Source organism: Paramormyrops kingsleyae, chromosome 3 (assembly GCF_048594095.1).
Source record: "Paramormyrops kingsleyae isolate MSU_618 chromosome 3, PKINGS_0.4, whole genome shotgun sequence".
Lineage (NCBI taxonomy): Eukaryota > Metazoa > Chordata > Actinopteri > Osteoglossiformes > Mormyridae > Paramormyrops > Paramormyrops kingsleyae.
The window spans coordinates 13,021,917-13,042,192 of record NC_132799.1 but is presented as its reverse complement, the minus strand read 5'-3'; the positions used below and the strand labels follow the sequence as shown (position 1 = coordinate 13,042,192).

At 47.0% G+C, this 20,276-nt stretch overlaps 2 protein-coding genes across 5 annotated transcripts; one reads left to right on the top strand and one right to left on the bottom strand.

Moving 5' to 3' along the window:
* Positions 1–26: 26 nt before the first annotated feature.
* Positions 27–15,661, bottom strand: washc2c (WASH complex subunit 2C). 3 transcript variants are annotated; one of them, XM_072709641.1, is made up of 31 exons: positions 15,505–15,661; positions 14,962–15,081; positions 14,315–14,479; positions 14,068–14,136; positions 13,653–13,826; positions 13,341–13,434; positions 12,734–12,795; positions 12,462–12,566; positions 11,889–11,976; positions 11,739–11,795; positions 11,504–11,628; positions 10,860–10,929; positions 10,137–10,196; positions 9,749–9,943; positions 9,488–9,651; positions 9,247–9,348; positions 9,057–9,137; positions 6,895–6,993; positions 6,695–6,802; positions 6,311–6,483; positions 6,049–6,166; positions 5,752–5,922; positions 5,211–5,366; positions 4,865–4,993; positions 4,679–4,762; positions 4,460–4,525; positions 3,561–3,617; positions 3,032–3,229; positions 1,313–1,825; positions 757–928; positions 27–638 (listed from the first exon to the last, which is right to left on the bottom strand). In XM_072709641.1, exons 2-31 carry the CDS (start codon positions 15,079–15,081, stop codon positions 493–495), a joined length of 3,921 nt encoding a protein of 1,306 aa, XP_072565742.1. In that variant the 5' UTR covers positions 15,505–15,661; the 3' UTR covers positions 27–492. The 3 variants fall into 3 exon arrangements, with proteins under 3 accessions (XP_072565742.1, XP_072565743.1, XP_072565744.1); XM_072709642.1 differs by having other exon boundaries at positions 11,504–11,625; XM_072709643.1 differs by lacking the exon at positions 3,561–3,617.
* Positions 15,662–15,730: 69 nt separating this feature from the next.
* LOC111850376 (AP-3 complex subunit mu-1) lies at positions 15,731–20,079 on the top strand. Of its 2 annotated transcripts, none has more exons than XM_023824221.2 (9): positions 15,731–15,869; positions 16,748–17,030; positions 17,168–17,339; positions 17,567–17,704; positions 17,831–17,916; positions 18,584–18,717; positions 18,805–19,012; positions 19,191–19,335; positions 19,419–20,079. In XM_023824221.2, the coding sequence occupies exons 2-9, from the start codon at positions 16,758–16,760 to the stop codon at positions 19,517–19,519; spliced, it is 1,257 nt and encodes a 418-aa protein (XP_023679989.2). In that variant the 5' UTR covers positions 15,731–15,869; positions 16,748–16,757; the 3' UTR covers positions 19,520–20,079. The 2 variants fall into 2 exon arrangements, with proteins under 2 accessions (XP_023679989.2, XP_023679988.2); XM_023824220.2 differs by lacking the exon at positions 15,731–15,869 and adding an exon at positions 15,982–16,219.
* The last annotated feature ends 197 nt before the right edge of the window (positions 20,080–20,276 follow it).

The following is a 20,276-nucleotide window of genomic DNA, read 5'->3' as shown; positions in this document are numbered from 1 at the left end:
GATGAAAATAAACAGCACTACAGGAGTTTCATATTTCACAAAATATTCTTTAATATACACAAAACAATATTACACGCAAAGCCATGGAATTTAATTGAATTAAACTGCGAATAAAACATATTGTAATTTTGTGGGGCATCCTGATGCAGGAATGAACATACCATACAGCTGTCTGATGGGATACTAAGGGCTCCACCAGTGCTTAAATCCAGTTTATTCATTTTCGAACATTTCAGTACATGTGCTTTAAAGTGCTTTTTAATTAATGGAAATACATTTTAAAGTACTAAGCCAGAAAACAGCTGAATGCTTGATTGTTAGAAGTTAACCGTAATTCACAAGAAAAGTACAGGTAAAGGTGTTGATTACATGCATGCTGAGAATGCTTTCATTGTCATTTATAAACAGTCTACAAATGGTGCTAATGCAGCCTAAGCCCTTTTCGTCACTCCAAACCGCTGACTGGAGCAGAGCTCTGGCCTGTGCGAGCTGTCAGTTGCCGCCAAGAGCGTTCAGTGGGTCGTCAAACAGGCTGTGGCTGGGATTCTGGCTGGGCCGTGGCTCCTGGCTCTGTGGGCTTCGCTTTGATTTGGTCTCTTTGGCCACTGGCTTCACGGGTCCCGATGCGAAGATATCATCTTTTAGGAGAGAACAGACATGAAACCTCCGAATTCACCCTCAGGGCCCCAGCAAGGCGCAAGAAAACAGCATGAGGAATCCTTTCAGGGTTTTTAATATTTTGCTGAAATAACTCACCCATATCATCATCAAAAATCGATTTTTTTTCCAGTTTCTTCTTTGACTTTCTCTCCTTGGGAGCTGAAGTAGTAGTTAAGTCGGCAAAGATGTCGACGTCGTCCTCGAACAGGCTGACGTCCAGAGCGCGCTCTTTCTCCTTTTTGGGAGTGCTCTTCTTTCTCCCTGTATCCTGGTCAAACAGGAAAACACACGTAGCCAATCACCAAAGCACCACGAGCACCGGCACGCGTCCAACAGCATATCGCCCTGGGGTAAATAGTGACACCTTTGGTATGGGCAGTGATTTCTGACGATCCGAAGAACAGGTGCCGCGCAGCAGAGGTGGAAAGTCGAGGTTTAGAAAGTACAAATTCAGACCAAAGTTTTGTTTCAACCAACCAGCTGAGTACTCTGTGACTGTGACCCTTTACATTAAATCGGTTGGTTGAAACAAAACCTTGGTCTGGATTTGTACTTTCTGAACCTCGACTTTCCACCTCAGTCAGCGGCATCCCTCTAATTCTGATGGTGAATTACAAAAGCCAGCTGCGCAGATGAATCCTGGAAATGCTACCTGAACAGCAGCCGGCTGCGGGGGGCTGGGCTGCATCTTTGCTTCTTTTTCAACATCCACCTTTGTGCTCTTCCCAGCTGCAAAGATGTCATCCTCCTCCTCTTCCTCCAGGAATGGCGCCGTGCTGCTCTTCTTGGCCGGTTTTGCGCTGACCGCCCGGAACAGGTCGTCCTCCTGGTCATTCCCCTGCTCCTGGAAGATGGACGCAGATGGCTGCTTCTTCGGAGCCGGCTTGGGTACCGGCGCGGGAGGCTGGGCCTTGCTGGCTAGCTTGGGGGCCGCAAAGATGTCATCATCGCTAAAGGAATCGTCGGCGATGGCCGCTGCTTGCTCTGGAACTCGCTCCCTGTGAGCAGGCCCTGGTAGCGCTGGCTTGGAGGGTCTGCTGGCAGTGTGGAGAGGTGGGGGCAGGGAGAGCGGAGCTGGATTGCTGGAGGAATCAGAGATATGGGCTGCCTGGAGTCTCGCTGCTCTCGTCTGGGGCCGGCGGCGCTCAGCACCCCTGGCTCGGCCCTGCACAGGAGAACAGGTGTTTGTGGAGTGGGGGTGATGGAGGGCAGCACGGGAATGAACCATACTTACACCCCGACACCAGTATACTCAGGGTACATACTGCACATTCAGACAACTTCTATTATCAGTTTCAAAAAGCAGTTAAAAAAAAAACATATCTTTTGATATTCAGTTTTTAGTAGGGGTGCACAATATCACATTATATGGTGCAAGCGCAATAATCTCCAGGGCTTCAAATGATGAGCGTAAACTGTCAAAACACTTTTCGATACTATGTGGACGTTTACTTACTCCCACAATTTGGTAAGCAGGCTAGTACTGCGCCTAATATATTAATGAGATGTGTATTGTGATACCACAAGTAAGGAATCTGTTTAATGTCGACATATAATGTGAGGACGCGCCGCGTGTTACTCTTTTGGTAAATCGTAGAAACGATAAACACTGAAGTGGTGGTGCAGAAAGAGGCAGCTCAGCAGCCACAAGATCTTTTAAAAACTATTGTGGATAACCAAGGTAAAAAAAAAATAAAAACGTATGGGCAGCCTTTTCATCTGCTGGTACCGGTGAGCTGGTTCACTGTGAAACATCCATCCGTGCTGCCGAGTACAAGGGCCAAAGTTATTTTCAATAGAGGAACAATCAGAAGCTATTATTAAACAACTCATTGCTCCTGACCACACCGCAGGAACCACCAAGAAGCACCTACAGAACGAGTCCATCTGCCTGGTCAGAGACTATGAAATACAAACCAGCCTAAAAATATTTTTTTCCATTACTGGTCAACTTTTGAAGCCATCAAAGCTGAATGGAACAATACTGCCTGAAAATATCCGTTTAATTTCTACTCATTTCCTGACCACATTTGTTGTTAAAACCACAATAAATTTCTTAGAATTTCCCATGTTTTCTGCTCCAGAGTCTCCTGCATTACGAAGGCAAAGCACAGTAACTGCATAGTTTTTGAAAACAGTTACCAAAAACAGAGCTAAGAGACCTAATTTGTTTTGTGAGAAAATACCTTAGTTTAACTATGCTTGCTTTTGAGGGAACAGAGTATGAAAATCACAGTACAGAATCCACACAATACCAAGGCAAAACATCCGTTTCCCTCAGTTTATGCGTCAGTGTAGTTACTGTGTTTCGCCTTTGTGGGGCAGTGTGGAGCGGCACCATACGTAAAGTCTCTTCCTGCCTGTGACCCACCTTGTTGGCACTCTGTAACGTGGTGACCTGAACGGGGGTGTCGAAGCTCAGGGCTCCCTCTCCCGCTGTCTGGAGGGTGGAATCTGTGCCGACGGCAGTGGGCGTGGTCGGCGAATGGCTGCTGAGAGTTTGGGAAGGGCGCTGTGGCCGAGGAACAGCCCCAGGGAGAAGGGTGGATGGGTCAATGGCAAGATTCACCTGCAGAGAGCACAGACGGTCGGGCTGAGGTGTACTGCATAGCAGCCTGCCAACAGGCAGAAAGGAGGCTATTAAAATCAAACAAAGACATCCACTGTCAGATCTGGATCTGAGTTACAGGACAGAAGACGACCGACGTGAAGAAAAAGCAAGACAGGAAGCGGAGGTTTGGCAGTGCGCGTGTCACAGAGCTGTCAGGAGGCACAGTGAGCCTGGACCTGGGGCATCGCAGTTCTCAATCGTTAACCAAATTCAAGAGAAAAGAGCTTTAGACATGCGGGGAAGAGCAGCAAGAGACCCAGACAGCACAGGAAGGCACAGGAAGATTTACTTGGAGTTTTCCAATCCGCGAGGGCTGCTCTTTAGTTTCTACTGGAGTGGCGGCCTTCTGTGCAATCGAATAAAACAAGTCACATTCACAGAGGGATACTGATGGGTTTCAGACTGTCCAGACCATAAGTCAACCGCATGTGTTCTTCAAAACTGTACTTGTGAATGAGAGTAAATCATAATACAATATATCAAACTAAGACATCAAGACATAAAAGCGTTTTTTCGGTTATTAAGCTATATATTCATGAAACTAGCTACTCTACCTGCTTGGTTTAATTAAAATGGATGTGACTGACAGAATGGGATTTCTTTGAAAATGGAAACCCCCTTTTCTCAGATGTGTACGTTCGTCTTGTTTTTTTGTATATGGTTATGTTGTTGTGTTGTGTATTTTGTTTATCACTGGAGGCTATTTAAAGGAATAAAATATATTGATAACAAAGAAAAACAAATATTTTGAGACATTTAGAATTTAGCGATTAGTGGTCATTGTTGACACACCACAGCACAGTGCACGACGACGAAATGTGTCCCCTGCATTTAACCCATATGTGACATAGCAGGGGGCAGCTAATTCAGCGCCCGGGGAGCAGTGCTTGGGGGCGGTACCTTGCTCAGGGTACCTCAGTGGTGCCTTGCTGGTTGGGGATTCGAACCTGCAATCTTTCAATTACAAGTGCGCGTCCCTAACCATTAAGCTACCACTACCCACATATCAGCAGAAGCTCTGGTTCTGGGCCTTTTTATACTCTTAGCTAATCTACTCATAATGACACACATGTAACTGAGCAGCACAGATTTTCACTGCTGCCCCTAGCTGTGACTGGCCAGCAGCAACGCGTCTGAGAATAGCCTCCAAGCTGAGGAATATGTACTTCAGAGACAGCGCACTCTCACCTGGAGTCCTGCAGGGGGCGGCAGTGCACCCTCAGTGCTGAGCTTGACGGGCTTTTTTGCAGCGGCCTGCAGATACGAAAACAGGTGAGTACGTTAAAATCCAGCAGCCATGAGGCATTATGGGTACACAGGGGAATGTGTTAACCGGGTGGTACCCAGGCAGATGATGTTGAAAAGAGTATGAACATGACATATGGTGTATTGGAGGAGCAGACCCACCCTGGGCACAGTGAAGAGGTCCTCCTCCTCCTCATCACCGAAGAGGGGGGGTGCTGCCTTGGGAGCTGATCTGGCCTTGGGGCTCTGGGAGGAATCAGCAAGAGCAATGAACACACACACATACACATAAACACACAGAGCCCCCCATACCACCCCCCACTGCAAGCTCCCAGAATGAAAACATACGGCGTGTTTTGCCGATGCTGTGAAGAGGTCCACGTCGGGCTCGTTGTCTTTCTGCAGCTTCTGACTAAAGAGGATCTCCTCGTCCTGAAAGACGCCGGTGCTGGTGGCCCGTGGCCGCCGCTCCTGCACCTGTGACAGGGACCGCCATGAGTGGCTGGGACGCCCCGTGACGCTTGGGTACACTTGAGAATGTTTGGGGACACTCCGGGACATGGATGCATGGCACTGGACATGTGATACACGGGGACGCCCAGGGAAACAGACCCATGACGCTCGGGGAAATGGACGCGTGACACTTAGGTGACACCCGGTGACAGGGATGCATGATGCGCTGCACTCCCAGTACCTTCAGGGGGCTTTTCATGCCTGGCTTTCTGGCTTTGGATGCAGGACCACCGTCAGTCTCCTCCTCCTCCTCCTCGTCCTCAAAGAGGCTCAGCACTTTCTTCTTGGTTTTGGATCCGGCCCCCATGAGCGGGGGGCTTTCTGGTGGGCCGGCGTCCTGCATGTGGGTGGGTATGACAGTGAGCATCGGCGTGACCTGTCACATCAGCATCCAGGCGGTGCCTAAGGTTCCACAGCACACATACACACATACACACAGACACGCACGAACGCACACGCACACATTTGTATTCATTTTTTTGTAAGGACTCTCCATTCATTTCTATGGGAAAAACCCTAATCCCAGCAATGACAACCTTAACCCCTACCCAGCCCTAACCTTAACCATAAGTAAAATACAACAAAATAAAAACACTTTTTTTTTTTTTTAATAAAATTTAAGCTATCCTTGTGGGGACCGAAAAAATGTCTCCAAATGGTAAAAAGTTCTAGATTTTTATCACATTGTGGGGAAATCCGGTCCCCACAACACAAACACCAACCTTGAGCACAGCCTGGGTCTCTCCCAGCGCCTCCACACTGTCAAACAAGCTGACGGCCCCCCCAGGCTTGGCCTTGCCCTGACTGCCTTCCCCCTGATGAGCCCCGTCCGGCTCCTCCTTTGCCTGCCGGGGAGGGGGGGGCTCAGCCTGGCTGTCTGCAGCTGCTGGGGCCTGGGGGTGTCGCAGACAGAGACATATCCAGTCAGCCGCAGAAGAACGAGACTGTACTGCCTTAATACATTCCTGTCATTAGCATGTGCTGGGGTGCTGCTATTTGATTAGCAAGAACACACTCACGTTCGTCTCACTCTGCGCAGTGCTGCTGGACGCTGGTGTGACAGTGAACAGTGAGCCCTTGTCTTCGTCCTCCTCATCTTCTTCCTCAAAGAGAAGGGAAACCCGCGGAGGCTTCTGCCTGCGGAGTGATGAGGCAGAGCAGCCAAAGTATTCGTGTCAGTCGGCATGGAGGATGGACTGCCCATATGTATGTGTGCAGATCCCATGACATGACATCCCATTTCGTGACATGACAGTGACCAATCCTGGGTTTTAGCCATACCCAGACTCCTTTGTGGCTGCAAAGAGGTCGTCATCCTGGTCATCATCAAACAAACTGGCTTTTCCTGTAGCTTTGACGGTGGGAAGCCTGGAGGGGGCGCTCACGCTGCTTTTCAGCCCTCCGGTCTTTGTCTCCTGTTTGACTGTGTCAGTTGTGTTGCTCATCCACTGATCCTGGAACAGACAAGCATGAGCATGCAGACCTGAGCGTCTTACCAGTGGCAACTGTTTGATTAGTACGATGCAAACATGCAATTCTAGGGTGTTTTACTGCCTGCTCCTCCTCTTCCCAGAAGCTCTCTTGTTGCCTTGAAGAGCTGAGAGGCATTATGGGTAAACACGGGAGAGTTATACTTACTGAACGCTGTCAGAACATGTGCCATACCTCATCATCACTGAAGAGGGCACTAGACAGGGGCTTGGCTGCTTTCTGCGAGGCCTCAGTTTTCCCCGGGCTTGTTTTGAGTTTGGGAGGCACCGTGGCAAACAAGTCCTGTCAATGAAAGCAGCAGAAATGTAACCAACAGGAATGAGCCCCATTAAGACTAAACTCCGTGGCTTCAGCCATGGCCAAGGGACGATTACCTCTTCCTCTTCATCGTCAAACAGAGACAGCGCCCGGCTCTGTGTTTTCTGAGCTGGCCCATCACTCTTTGGCTGATCCTTGGCAGCCGACGGAAAGATCTGCAATGGTGAAGGAGATGCTCACAGCCTGCTCGACGAGGAAAACGGTTGGGTATTGTTTAAATTTTATGGATTCCAAATTAGATTCTGATTCTGCTTATTGAATCCAGGCACAATCAATTCTCGGTTCCAATTCTAAAACAGCAAGAAAAAATCTTAAAATGTTTCAATAATAAAAAGCTGCCGTTATTCTTTTTAAAGGGCTCAACTTGTACTTTAACAACAAAGGTTACTTGAAGCAGTCATGTCATTTCCATATTTTATTAAAACGTAAAATATGGTGCTTCAAGATAAAATATATTAGGTTTACAACCACACGCTTAAACTTTGATGTCATTTTGCCACTGAGTAGTCACTTTGTGCCCCAAGATTAAGTTTGTGGGCAAACGCAGCCTAGTTTTACTAACTGTAGCCTTTGTATTGCCACAATCATATCCGCTGCATCATATACAACGACAGCATTTATTTTATCGACGATGCCAAATTCCTGCAGAATACCACAAATTTCTGCCCGTTTCTGCTTTGTTTTAAGTCCTCTCCATCTCGTTTTGCCGTCAGCCATGTAATGTGCTGTCACTGTGATAAAACGCCGGTAATTTCTTCTCCTGCAGCTCCTACTGAAGGCTCCTTTGTTAACTTCACTGAACTCTGATATTATGCGATTCCTCTGCCTTGTACAGGTCCAGGAAGATGAGTGCGTGCATCAAAGATGGTCATTAGATTCATTTATACTACAGCACCATTGAATCCTCGAATCTCATAGAGCCAGCCTAGGGGGCACAGTAGGAAATCAATATGCCATTATGATCTTTAATTCTAACTAACACTAGCATAACTTAACTGCTACAGCACACTTATACAGCAACAGTGCTTCAGGCTGAGGACCAGGGCCTGTGGTCAGGGATTAAACAACAAAATAATTTACTGATGTAATTCACTTGTAGTCCAGTCATACCTTACACTCACATTTAACCTGCCTAAACTGGATAAACTGAAAGTCTGGGTTTAATAATCAGTTAACGAGTCAGGTTTTACTCAAAACATAGCTCTATAGCAGGAGTTACATAAAGCTAAATTAATAAAAGAATGACTGAATGCATTACCGCCACTGCTGTGCGTTTAAAAACATACGGCTTGAAGTGCATTTACCCACTTAGACCATGCTTACTGCACATTTGGCTTATAAAGACTTGCTTATGGTCTTAGTAATGGAGTGTCTTTAAAGTAAGAATGGTAGCTTGGGTCATATGTAACCAAAATATTTAATAATGGTAGGCTTAGGCAATATGTAATTTTTCCATACTGACCAGACATCACACCGAGGTATGCGGTATTTCGACTATTCCGATATTTTGAAATCCCCCAAGATAGAGTTTTGCTGAAAGGAAATACCACTCTATATCATGCTGCTGTTATACCACTCAAACCTAAATAGTATTTCTACTAATAATCGCGTTTCTGGTTTGTAATTGTGAAAATAGCGTCTTCAAGTCCGAACGTGTTAGTGGAGTGAACGCATTAACCTTTACATTTTGATTAAAATTGTGTGTGTAGGAAGCATGTGAAAGTATAGTCCAAATGTCTCATATTCCCGGATTTTAGAAATGTACAACTGGTTCTAATTTGGAACCGTTTCTCGATGCCCAACTCTAACATGGACACCCCGAAAAATGCCTCTTAAACACTGGCAGTGTGTGCGTGTGCACAAGTGGGTATACTTTACCTTATGGGGACCTAATGGCCAGTTTCCTGGTCCCCATAAGGGAAAACTCAATTTAATAAAAATCCTTGACTGCAATGAAAAAACTAAAAATGCAAAAACTCTTATATTTCGCTTGGTTACTTATGGTTATGGTTAGGGCTGGGTAGGGGTTAAGTCATAGCTAGCATTAGCATTTTTCCCATAGAAATGAATGAGTGGTCCCCATCTGTGTGTCTTGTCCAGATATGTGTGTCTTGTTACACAAATGCCTGTTCGTGATGTGTGAAATTAATCTTGGAAAAATGATCTTCCAAAATGTATGTGTGTGTGTGTGTGCACACACGTGGTGATCAGGCCCCACCTGCGTGTCCTCGTCATCAGAAAAGAGACCCCTGTCTGTGGACTTCACGGTGGGCTTGGCCATATCTGGGGGTGGGATCGTCTGCAGACAGACAGCATGGAGATCGAGATGCAAGGCAGGCAAGGAGACTCGGCCGTGATCCAACGCGGTAAACAGGGTGGAAGTGCAGAACAGAGCGGGGGTCACTTACCTTGTTGGTGCTTTTATCAGGGACAGATGGGCGTTTCTTCAAGGCATCCTGTAAGAGGTTGGCGGTCTCAGGGCCAAACATGGAAGTGGCCCCTGCGGGCAGCTGAATGGCGACACAACACACGAGGCAAGCAAAGCGTGACGGCCAGGAAAATGAACACACAAGAGAGTGGGCTGCCAGGCTGAAGGCAAGCCCCCAGCTGCATAACCACCAACACACCATCACCCACCCCCACCCCCACCTTTTTTTCAGGCATGCTGGTCACCCCATCTTCCTCCGCGCTGCTTTTGTGCTCTCGGCGGCCTGCACTCGAGTCCTCACTGAAGATGTCCCCCTCCTCCTCATCATCTTGGTCTGCCCAAAACAGATCCACCACTTTCTTCTGCCTGGGTTTGTCCATGCCGGCTGGAGGAAGGGGGTGTTACGGCAGCAGAGGCAGCTCCAGCTTTCAGTTATGACATTCCCTTAACAGCAAACCCAGACGTCGACAGTCAAGACGTACCGGAGTGTGATTTTTTGAACGCGCTGCCACTGAAGAAGTCGTCATCTTCATCATCATCAAAGAGCCCACCCCCCGGGGCAGCTCTGACCCCGCCTTCAGACCTGAGCTGGGCCTGGGCTTTGGGACGGCTTGGGCTACCACTCTGCTGGCGCTCCGAAGAGACTGGGGCTCCAGTGGCTCCGAACAGACTGCATTCTGCAGGGAAGAGGAAAAGTGTCACCATGACGACGGGAAGATTCCAGAAGCCCTTTAGTGTGGTAATTAAGGTAAATTTAAGGTCAAAGGTCAGCTTATTCTGACTGAAAGTAACCAGAAGACATCTTTGCATGAAACATGATAAAGCTGCTTGTTGCCCATCTTTAAAGGCCTTATCCGTTGACTGGTTTACCTGGGAATATGGAAACAGCACCAACAGGGATCTTCTTACTACTTTTGGGCAGGACAGACTCTGTGAAAAACAAAATTGGATTAAATAAACCATACATACATTGCACATGTACACTATATGGCCAAAAGTACATGGATGCCCCTATTAATTAGAGGAACTGCCTAATTAAGCCACACCCATCACTGAGGCAGGTGTATAATTAAGCACAGAGTCATGCAATTTCCAGCAACAAACTATGAGCAGCAGGATGGGAGGCTGTACAGGTTTTACAGAAGAGGTTAGTGACTTCCCTCTTGGCACCATCACAGGACGCCATCTTCCCAGCGAGTCAGTTTGCTCTGCTAGAGCTGCCCTGGTCAGCCACAGGTGAGGTGATTGTGAAAGTCAAAATGCCAGGGAGAAAGTTCAGCAGTCAAGTGATGGCTAGAGAAGCTCACAGAAATGGACCTGATCGCCCAACATCAATACCCAACCTGAATGGCAGCAGATCCCACCAGCAATGTTCTGATATCTAATAAAATGCCTCTGCAGGAGAGTAGGGGCTATTAGAGCAACAAAGCGTGGACCAACTTCATATTAATACCCAGGGTTTCAGAATGAGATGTTGGACAAGTTAATGTCCACACCCATTTGGCCATATAGTGTATGTAGGACACACCGGCGGGCTGACGGAACCACAAGGCCCACATGACACGGAACACATGGCTGCTCTTCGGAACCGACCTTCAGCGGCGGCGGCTTCATTGGTGCTCAGCTTGTGCTGGTGCTCGGGGCCTTCAGAGAAGAGGTCGCCCTGGGGGAGAGCAGAGCGACAGTCACGAGCGTCAAGGCCATCGCCCTGCTAAGAAAGGACCCACAAGAATAAAGCACTCATGGCACTTTTCCATGTTCAGTCACCCACAGTTTTCATAACCTTATGTGCTTATGTGTCTGTACCCTGCATCTGGCTGTCTCATCGTTATTTAAATCTTAATTTAGTTGTTTGTCTTTATGGTGTGTTTAATTGTGTACTTCATGCCATGACTTGCGCCTAAACGAATTCCTTAAAAAATTAAATTAAATGATTCTGATAAATAAGGCAGCTGCACTTATTTCCCAAACCATGTTTCTCTGGCTTCCAGTCAAAGTTACATTATGAAACCTACTCATACGCACACCCTGCGTTACCTGATGATTCCCAAATGGCACAGATAATCAAAATCAATGTGCGGCAATTTAGGGGGAAGAATATTGTGGAAGAAGGCTAATTAAAGAAGCGTTAATGATACTTCAGGGACATAAATCGCTTTAAGGTTCCACACAAGGGTTCTCCAAGCCGGGCGGCTCTGTTAACGAGACGAGGAAGCACAAACCCGACAGTAACGCACCTCGTCTTCGTCATCTACATCAAACAGGCCCCTCCCTCCGCTGAAGAGCCCCCCTTTGCCGCTAAAGGGGGAGCGGTCCCCATCTTCCCGGGAAGGAGGCAGGAACAGCTTGTCTGTGTTCTCTGCTGTGGGGGGAGGGGGGGCAAGGATGCAGGGATATGGCTGAGATGATGACACAGGTCGGTGTGTCACACTCTGCACCACCACCTCCCACCAACAATCCACTCACTCTTACCGGCCTTGGTGTCTATGTCTCCTTTACTCCTCCTCTTCACTGAGGGGGCAACAGACCCTGCAACACAGCAGACAGGATGAAGACGCACAAAGACAGGTGGCCCATGGCTTTTAGTGCGGGGGGGGGGGGGGGGGACCGCCAGTCACATACCACTGCCATCGATTTTGGGACCGCCTGTGTCGTCGCCTTTAATGCGTGCTGTCAGCTCATCTGTGAAGGACGACGGGCCCACAGAGGTCTGGAGCGCACAGAGAGACCCATCAGACGCCTCATCTGGGGCGAGACCCCCCGGCTAGCATGGGAATCTTCCCCATCCATGGAAAACATGCTAGGTGGGGCTGCTTGCAAAACACTCATGCATGGATCTCACTCGCAAAGCGTTGGGAAGCCTATTATAGAGAGAGGTGGAACATCCAGTTCCAGAAATTACAAATCCAGACCAAGGGTTTGTTCCAACCAACCAGTTGCGTACTCTGTGACTCTTTATATTAACTGGTTGGTTGAAACAAAACCTTGGTCTGGATTTGTAATTTCTGGACATGAACTTTCCACCTCTGTCTTTAATGCATTACTTTTGCGAGTAACTTCCCCAGCACTTCTCGTAAGGTAGCATCGGTTGGCTGTCATATGCTGTGTTGAGGCATTAAGAGATGACTGCTGACCATCTCACTAACACTGACCCATCACATTCTGCCCCCCAGACACCCCAACGTGGACAGTTACCTTCTTGTCTTCATCTTCTTTGTCCGATTCACCAAATATGTCCGAGTCTTCATCTGCTTCATCGTCATCTCTTACTTCATCTTCATCACTCAACACAGGTGACTTCTGCAGCGTAACGTCATTATTAGTCATAATGGAGAATGAGAACGGTCCCGCAGTGGGAGTGGCCTGAAATGTCACTCCAGTGGCTGTGCACTGTGCTGCCATCAGGACCCACCAGGTGTCAAACGGAAAGAAAACCCACTTAGCCCAGTGATTCACACAGTACTCACATCTTCATCTTTGTCTTCCTCGCTGTCGATGACACTATCCCGGTCACTATCGATGGACATTTCTAAGAAGAGAAAGATCTGTTAAATAATTCTGACACATTAACTGCACCCAGAGATCATCCACATTTGAATATCCCGATCTTTGTATGTTTTGTGTTCATGTGTTTTTGTTTTAACATGCTTTTGTGGTGTTATATGTTCTCATTTGAACTTTTACTTGAAACTTTTCATCTTATTTTGCTACCCATCTTGACCAGAACTCTCTGGCAGAAGAGATACTATATCTAAATGGGACCTTCCTGCTTGAATAAAGGATAAGTAAGAACATTTTTAAAAGATCAAAGTTTACATAATATGCGGTCAGGCAGCAGCTGCTATGGAATGGCTTTCCCTGCCTTAATGATCTGTTTGATGTTAAACGGTAATATACAAAAACAAATCCCTGCAAACTGAATACCGGGTTCAAGGTTAACAAGTCTGTGAATGTTCTGTAAGGCCCATGACCAATATGAATAGCATTAAGACATAAACAATCCTGTACATCCCACAAAAACACAGCATGACACACAGCAGGCACGTTCTGCAAGGGAGAGACAAGGTCCAGCACCTTCACTGGAGAGATCACCCAGACCCACGTCATCCTGCTCCATGAAGAGCTGAGACCCGATCAGGTATGGCAGCGGTCTGTCCAGGTACAGATCCTGAAGATGTTGACAGACAGACCAAGAAAGAGGAGTCAAAACAGTAGCGGATGCAAAATCTCAAGGAATCATTCATACGCATCCGGTCTTTATTGTAAAATAAAAAATTCACAGTCCAAAATTGCAGCTGAAAAATTACAGTGAACAGTTTGTAATTGCTCAGTTATAATGGACCAATGACATGGTCCCAACTGCTGGAATAAGGTGGTCTTCTGTACCTTAGGCTCCAGAATTGGCTCCACTCGACCAATTGCCTCTTCATCTTCTGAGTCAGAGTTTCCAGCTTTGATGTCTAGCTGTTCAAAGGCTGATTCCAGCACTTTCAGGCCATAGTTCACTGCCTTCTGCACTTTGGGTATCAACTCGGCTTCTTTCTGCTCCCGGGTTTTCTCCTGTGGAATTAAAATATAATATTTGCTGTAAATCAGGTCCAATTTCATCTCAAATTAGCCAGTAACTCTGTACATATTTCAGCCAGAGATCCTATTAGACCAGTGTTTCCCAATCCGATCCTCGTGGATCCACAGACAGTACATGCTTTGTGGGTCCCTGAGGACTGGATTGGGAAACACTGCATTAGACATTATGGGGATCTTATGCCTCTGCTTGGGACAGAGCCAGACGTAGTTTTACCTGCTCAGGATGCTTCTCTGGAGCCTCTGGTTTCGGCACTGGTTCCTCCACCTCCTCATCGTACACCCGCTGTTGGCAGACACCAGGAGTTAAACACCCGGATGCTAATGAAAGAAAAGTCTACTGCAATCACAGAATTTACAAACAGGGATCCTCTACTATTTAAAATAAAGTTTTGTTTGAAGTACATAAAGCTACATTACCGCTGGCCTGCTGTCTGTATAACATGGTGACAAAAGAACATTACGTTTTCAATAAACTGTGTGTTGGAGAGCATGAGGAAGTCATTGAAGACAGTGTGCAGGCAGGAGTCTGTAGCTTTGGTGTCCCGCAGAAGTCCATCCAGCTGCTTCTCAATCTGATGCGTTTTGGAGAGCATCCTCTGTGAGAAGTCCTGGAGGAACAGGAAGAGCTGTGGCGACACAGCAGAGAAGTTGTGAGCACATCATTTAATGAGCAGGCATCATGGCCAAGGGCAATGGGCTCATACAGAGAGTCTTTAGAAACACTATTTTAGGTGAGATTGTGTGGTGACAGTTAAAAAAAATGAGCACTGAGGTTACCATAACTATAAAAACCAGCGAGGCTTTTCAAATGCATTTTGTGCTGTCTTGCCTGCATACTTAAGTGCAGATGTGTATCTCTGTGACGGACAGATGGCTGCATTCAGAGCATTGAATAATTCATATTTAAAACATTCATTTAGAATATTAGGGAAACTGAAAAGCTACAGCTTTTACGAAAAGCACCAACTGTTGGACTTCATCTTGGCGCACATCTCGGGTTGGTTCAGCTAGAGTTATTTGAACAGGATGTGACCTCACAAGAGGATAGGAATGAAGTGGATGGTACCCCAAGACTCCCCCAGCACAAACCCAATCACCAGTCTCTTACACCAGAATCAGCAGCCAGAGACCAGTTGGCGCTGGTTTTGCGCATCTCATCTAGGGACCAAGGCCTCTCCCACACCTGCTCGCTGGGGCCATTGGAAAGGGTCACAGTCTGAGCACTCATCTGCAACACAGCACCCACAGCCTTAGCATAGTGTAGTGCAACCTCCAAGCCGAACGGAAGGGAAAACTGCGCTGGGAAGCATACTGACATCTTAAAGAAAATTCAGTACCGTCAAGATTCATCACCCTCATCAACGGTGGCTTACATCAGATATACCCGTCATTAACGTTTCTACACATTATGCAAACAAACGCGTTTTGCATGACGAATCTAAATAAACAAAACCTCCAGAAATTAACCAAAACTATGTGTATACAAAACTGTAGAATTGTGTCTATAAGGAGATAGGCTACATTGTTCCATTTCGCTATGTGTACTTTTTGGTAGCATGTATTTTTATTTTTCAGATCACAACTAGCTAAGCTACCAACGACACACATAAAGATGGAAGCTTGTTATTTCCCAAACAACTCTCGATCTTACCCTAAAGGTCTTTCGTCGTAGGACTGTTGTTCTGTTATATATCCTAAATGGATCGGTAAGAAGTGTGTATGGTTTAAAAAAACATGTCCAAGTTGCAGATCCCTACGGGTCGCCTGACAACTCAGCCATGTTCCGTCGGCTACAATCAGCTGACAGGGTCACGTGACTGAGGAGCAGCCCCGGCTTGCGAGGAAAGTGTCACCGGGGAAGACGTGCACAAGAAGAAAATGCAATATTTCTACACCAGCTGATGGAAGGATCAGAAATTCTGTATTTCCTGGACAGCGTATATCTGGCATATGATCCAAGTTTCGTTGGAAGGAGGGACTCTTACTTTGAAATATACGCCTTAGAAACCACAGGAAGTGAGACTTTTAATTTTTTTATTGAAACCAGAGCGCATATGTAGTTACACGATACTGTGCGACTAACCTCGGGATAAACGCGAAAGCCCGTTTAGGTTCTTTGATGCCGCCCTAGATTGCCTGAGCGAAAAGGCGTGGAGACGCAGCTGCAGCCGAGACCCGCGCACAGCCCTCGAAACGCGTGCTTTGTAAAGCTAATCACCCAGAGAACCGGTGCCGGTCGTCCACGCAGCCCATGACCAGTACTGCTCGGGCGGTAGGGGTCGTGCTTGCTCCCGCGGAAGTGCCGCTGCCATTTTGTTGCACGGCGCTAGATGCATCGGTATTTCACAGCACGGGAGCTTCCGAAGGTACTTTTCGATTAACTGGAACTTTTTTTTTTTTTTTGACGTATCGGATATTTTACGCGTTTATGTTTTGTGCACAGTATCCGCCTTACGCGTGCCTTAGGGTTCCCACTGACCATTTAAGCCAGTTGGTCAGCTATGTCAGACTGATACTGAGAAGTTGTTCAGCCGGTGTAATAAGTAATAAAACCACACAGGTAGTTGAGTGAAGGCGTTTTGACAGGTTACTGGACTGTAAGGAGTGGCAATAACATCGTGGTCAGTTTGGGGTCGGACTGGGAGTCAGGAAGCTGTGTTAGAATGAAACTGACAGCCGCTGTCCGTTCCGCTTTTAATGCGATACGGCAGGGTTTATAGAATTCGCGTTTGTGTGTTTCGGCCATTAGCATTGTCGCCATTCTGTGATTTAAGTTTAAATAAACTATCCGGGAGACTAAGATGAATGTTATTAAAATTAATGTGGTTGTTTGTATCTTTACTGTAAACACGGTTTAACTCAGCACCGGACTTTGTGTTACTTTGTTTCTGCAGCCGAGGCGAGATGATTCACAGCTTGTTTCTGATCAACTCTGCCGGCGACATATTCCTGGAAAAACACTGGAAAAGTGTCATCAGCCGCTCGGTCTGCGACTACTTCTTCGAGGCTCAGGAAAAGGCATCGACTCCGGAAAATGTCCCACCTGTCATCTCCACCCCTCACCACTACCTGATAAACATCTACCGGGACAAAATCTTCTTTGTGTCCGTCATCCAGACCGAAGTGCCCCCGCTGTTCGTGATCGAGTTCTTGCATCGAGTGGCCGAAATGTTTCAGGTGAATTATTCTCCCACATTATCACGGGAATTTCACGTCTGTGTACATGTACATAAACTTTGTAGTCTGACGCTCTCGAATTAGCTGAGTCTGCATGTTCCACATGATGGAAACACACTGTTTTCCCTCTAAAACAGGATTACTTTGGCGAGTGTTCTGAGGCGTCCATCAAGGACAACGTGGTGATAGTGTATGAACTCCTGGAGGAGATGCTGGACAATGGGTTCCCCTTAGCCACTGAGTCCAACATCCTGAAAGAGCTGATCAAGCCCCCCACTGTTCTGCGGTCCGTGGTGAATACCATTACAGGTGTGGCACAACTGCATACTCTACTCTTCTTAAATGCAAATGGGGCCACCAAGGCTTCAAAAAAACCCCATTGTCAGTCTCCAGCTGCTTTAGGAAACTTCCTCATTCCATTGTTTCCTGTTGGTTCAAAATATGGCAGTGGTTTGCAACTCGTGCTAATCCCACCCACCATGTGTTCCTAGGCTGGCACCTACAGCACCTGTTGCAATAACTTGCATTCTCTTCAGGCAGCACTAATGTTGGGGAAACCCTGCCTACTGGACAGCTGTCTACTGTCCCTTGGAGGCGGACTGGAGTGAAATACACCAACAATGAGGCCTACTTTGATGTAGTGGAGGAAATAGATGCTATCATAGATAAATCAGGTACAACATTCTCAACATTCCGATGTAAAGAAAAATATGACGGACAGAACAATGTATTACATAGTTAGAAGTAAAACACTGCTGTTATGATCGTGTCACACAGTGTAGGTGTGCTTTTGTTCCTAGGGACTACAGTGATTGCTGAAATCCAGGGTGTCATTGACGCCTGTGTGAAGCTCTCTGGGATGCCAGACCTCACACTGTCCTTTGTGGTAGGAGCATCGCCATGTGGACATGCAGCAGTCCTCCTTAATCTCAGTGGTCCCGCTGTTGGCTTTTAAAGGCATGCTAAACAGTGGATTAGGTGACTTGGAAGTAAACATCAACCCTTAATGCCCTTCTGGTGCCTCTCAAGATGTGCTTCAGTCGATCTTCCCTAGATGATCCAGATACACCTCCTTGGTCACTTAGCAGCAACCAGATTTTCAAGATCTTACCCTTGTCCAGGGGTGGATTTGCCGTTTCTGAAGCTCCAGTGTAGTGACTGTTTGTGGGCAGCAGGGGGCCCCCCAAACCTTGGGAGCCCCACACAAATGCGTGGTTTGAGTGATAGTAAACATTGCCACTGCCCTTATCAAGGAGCTCTCAAAATAAACTTTGTTGAACCAGATTCTCTACACTACACATGCATATCCGTTTACACACTTAAGTCCATTATTCTGAAAAGTTGTGTGATAATCATATTAGTGATTAACTGGATTGTGGAATAGGATATTGCTTTCGTTATCTTGTTTTTCCTTAATTCTGTTTACTTTGTAATCCATTCGTTTTCTTGCTGATTTTAGCTGTGCACAAGTAGCTTCTGAATTGACGTTCAGTATACTGAAACTTGTGGACGACAGGAAATCTGAGACATCCAACATGTTACTATTGCTGTAGAACCCGCGCCTCATGGATGACCTGAGCTTCCACCCCTGCGTGCGTTTCAAGCGCTGGGAGGCAGAGCGCGTCCTCTCCTTCATCCCCCCTGACGGCAACTTCCGTCTGGTGTCCTACCACGTCAACGCCCAGAAGTTAGTTTGACTCGAAGTGAAAATGGTTAAGCTGGTATAGACAGGCCCCGACAGCCCTTCCCACAAACCTCTGTTCCTGTTCTGCAGCCTGGTGGCCATTCCTGTGTATGTCAAGCAGAACATCAGCTTCTTCGAGAGTGGCTTTTCAGGGCGGCTGGACATCACGGTGGAGCCCAAGCAGACCATGGGCAAAACAGTGGAGGGCGTGGTTGTCACAGTGCACATGCCCAAGGTGGTACTCAGTGCCAATCTTACTCCCACCCAAGGAACCTACAACTATGACCCAGTCACAAAGGTATGGTCTACCTCATGAAATGGTAAAATTAACCCCACTGCCTAGCAACTCGGTGACAGTACAGCCAAACAATATTAATCCCTGCAGTGCTTCGTTCAACTAGTCACTCATCTGTTCATCAGAAGGGGATGGAGCTCAGCTGAGTTGGTAAGACTTTTTTCCCCTATTGTTCGTCCAGGTACTTGCGTGGGACATCGGGAAACTCAACCAGCAGAAGCCACCAAATCTAAAAGGAAGCCTTAGTTTACAGTCAGGGGCTCCGAAGCCGGAGGAGAATCCCAGCCTCAACATTGACCTGAAGATCCAGCAGCTGGCCATCTCAGGTGAGGCTGCAGAGCCACTTGTGGGCTGCCCGCTATCCTCAGGTGGCTGCCAGTGATACCATTTTCTGTTCTGTGTGCCACAGGTCTCAAGGTGAACCGTCTCGACATGTTTGGAGAAAAATACAAGCCCTTCAAAGGAGTCAAGTACCTGACCAAAGCTGGGAAGTTCCAAGTCCGGACGTGAAACACCAGGAATCTTTTTTTCTGTGTGTAAATAGGTCCAATACCAAACCAAAGATCCTGAGGTGACCTCATGGGGTCCTTAAAGCCATGAAGTGATTTGTTGGACATAAATCTGACAGATTTGAATGGTTGAAGCACATAGACCTACTCAGAGTTACAGTACATGCCATGCAGGTGCTCAGTAGGTCACAAGAAACCAGCCTTGCGTTGATAGTGCCAAATGTAAGTTAATGTTAATATCTAACACTTCCAGGGGTTCTTAATTCCTTTTGTTCACCTCGGTCTTTAAAATGTGGGCTAATCGGATTTGGTCACGCACTTGCACTGTATGGACTGGAAGCATGGAGAGACCCCACAGGGTGCTAAACAAGTGTAATGGGTTTAAGCAAAGACAGCATGTACATTTAGGTGTTGCTGTGTGTAGGAGCCTGGGCCTGTGAGAAGGAGCGGAGCTTCTCAGGCTGTGTGCTCATGGATGACGTCCCACCTTCGCGCCATATGGTACATGACATGTTTCGTTTTTACTCTGGATAAGGAAAAATAAATCTGCCTTTGGCTTTATTTTGTGGATGGTATGAGTGAATCGTGTCCCCGCAATGAAAAGAGATGGCTGCCAGTGTGTATCTGGGGTGGCTGGGGGTGGGGGTTCTGTGTGATAGTTCAGAGCAATGCCATAAGAAATAAGCAAACCTCCGTGTGATCTTAAGAGGATGAGGACTTGCACAGCACTGCACGATGGGAGAACAAGCAGGAGAGCG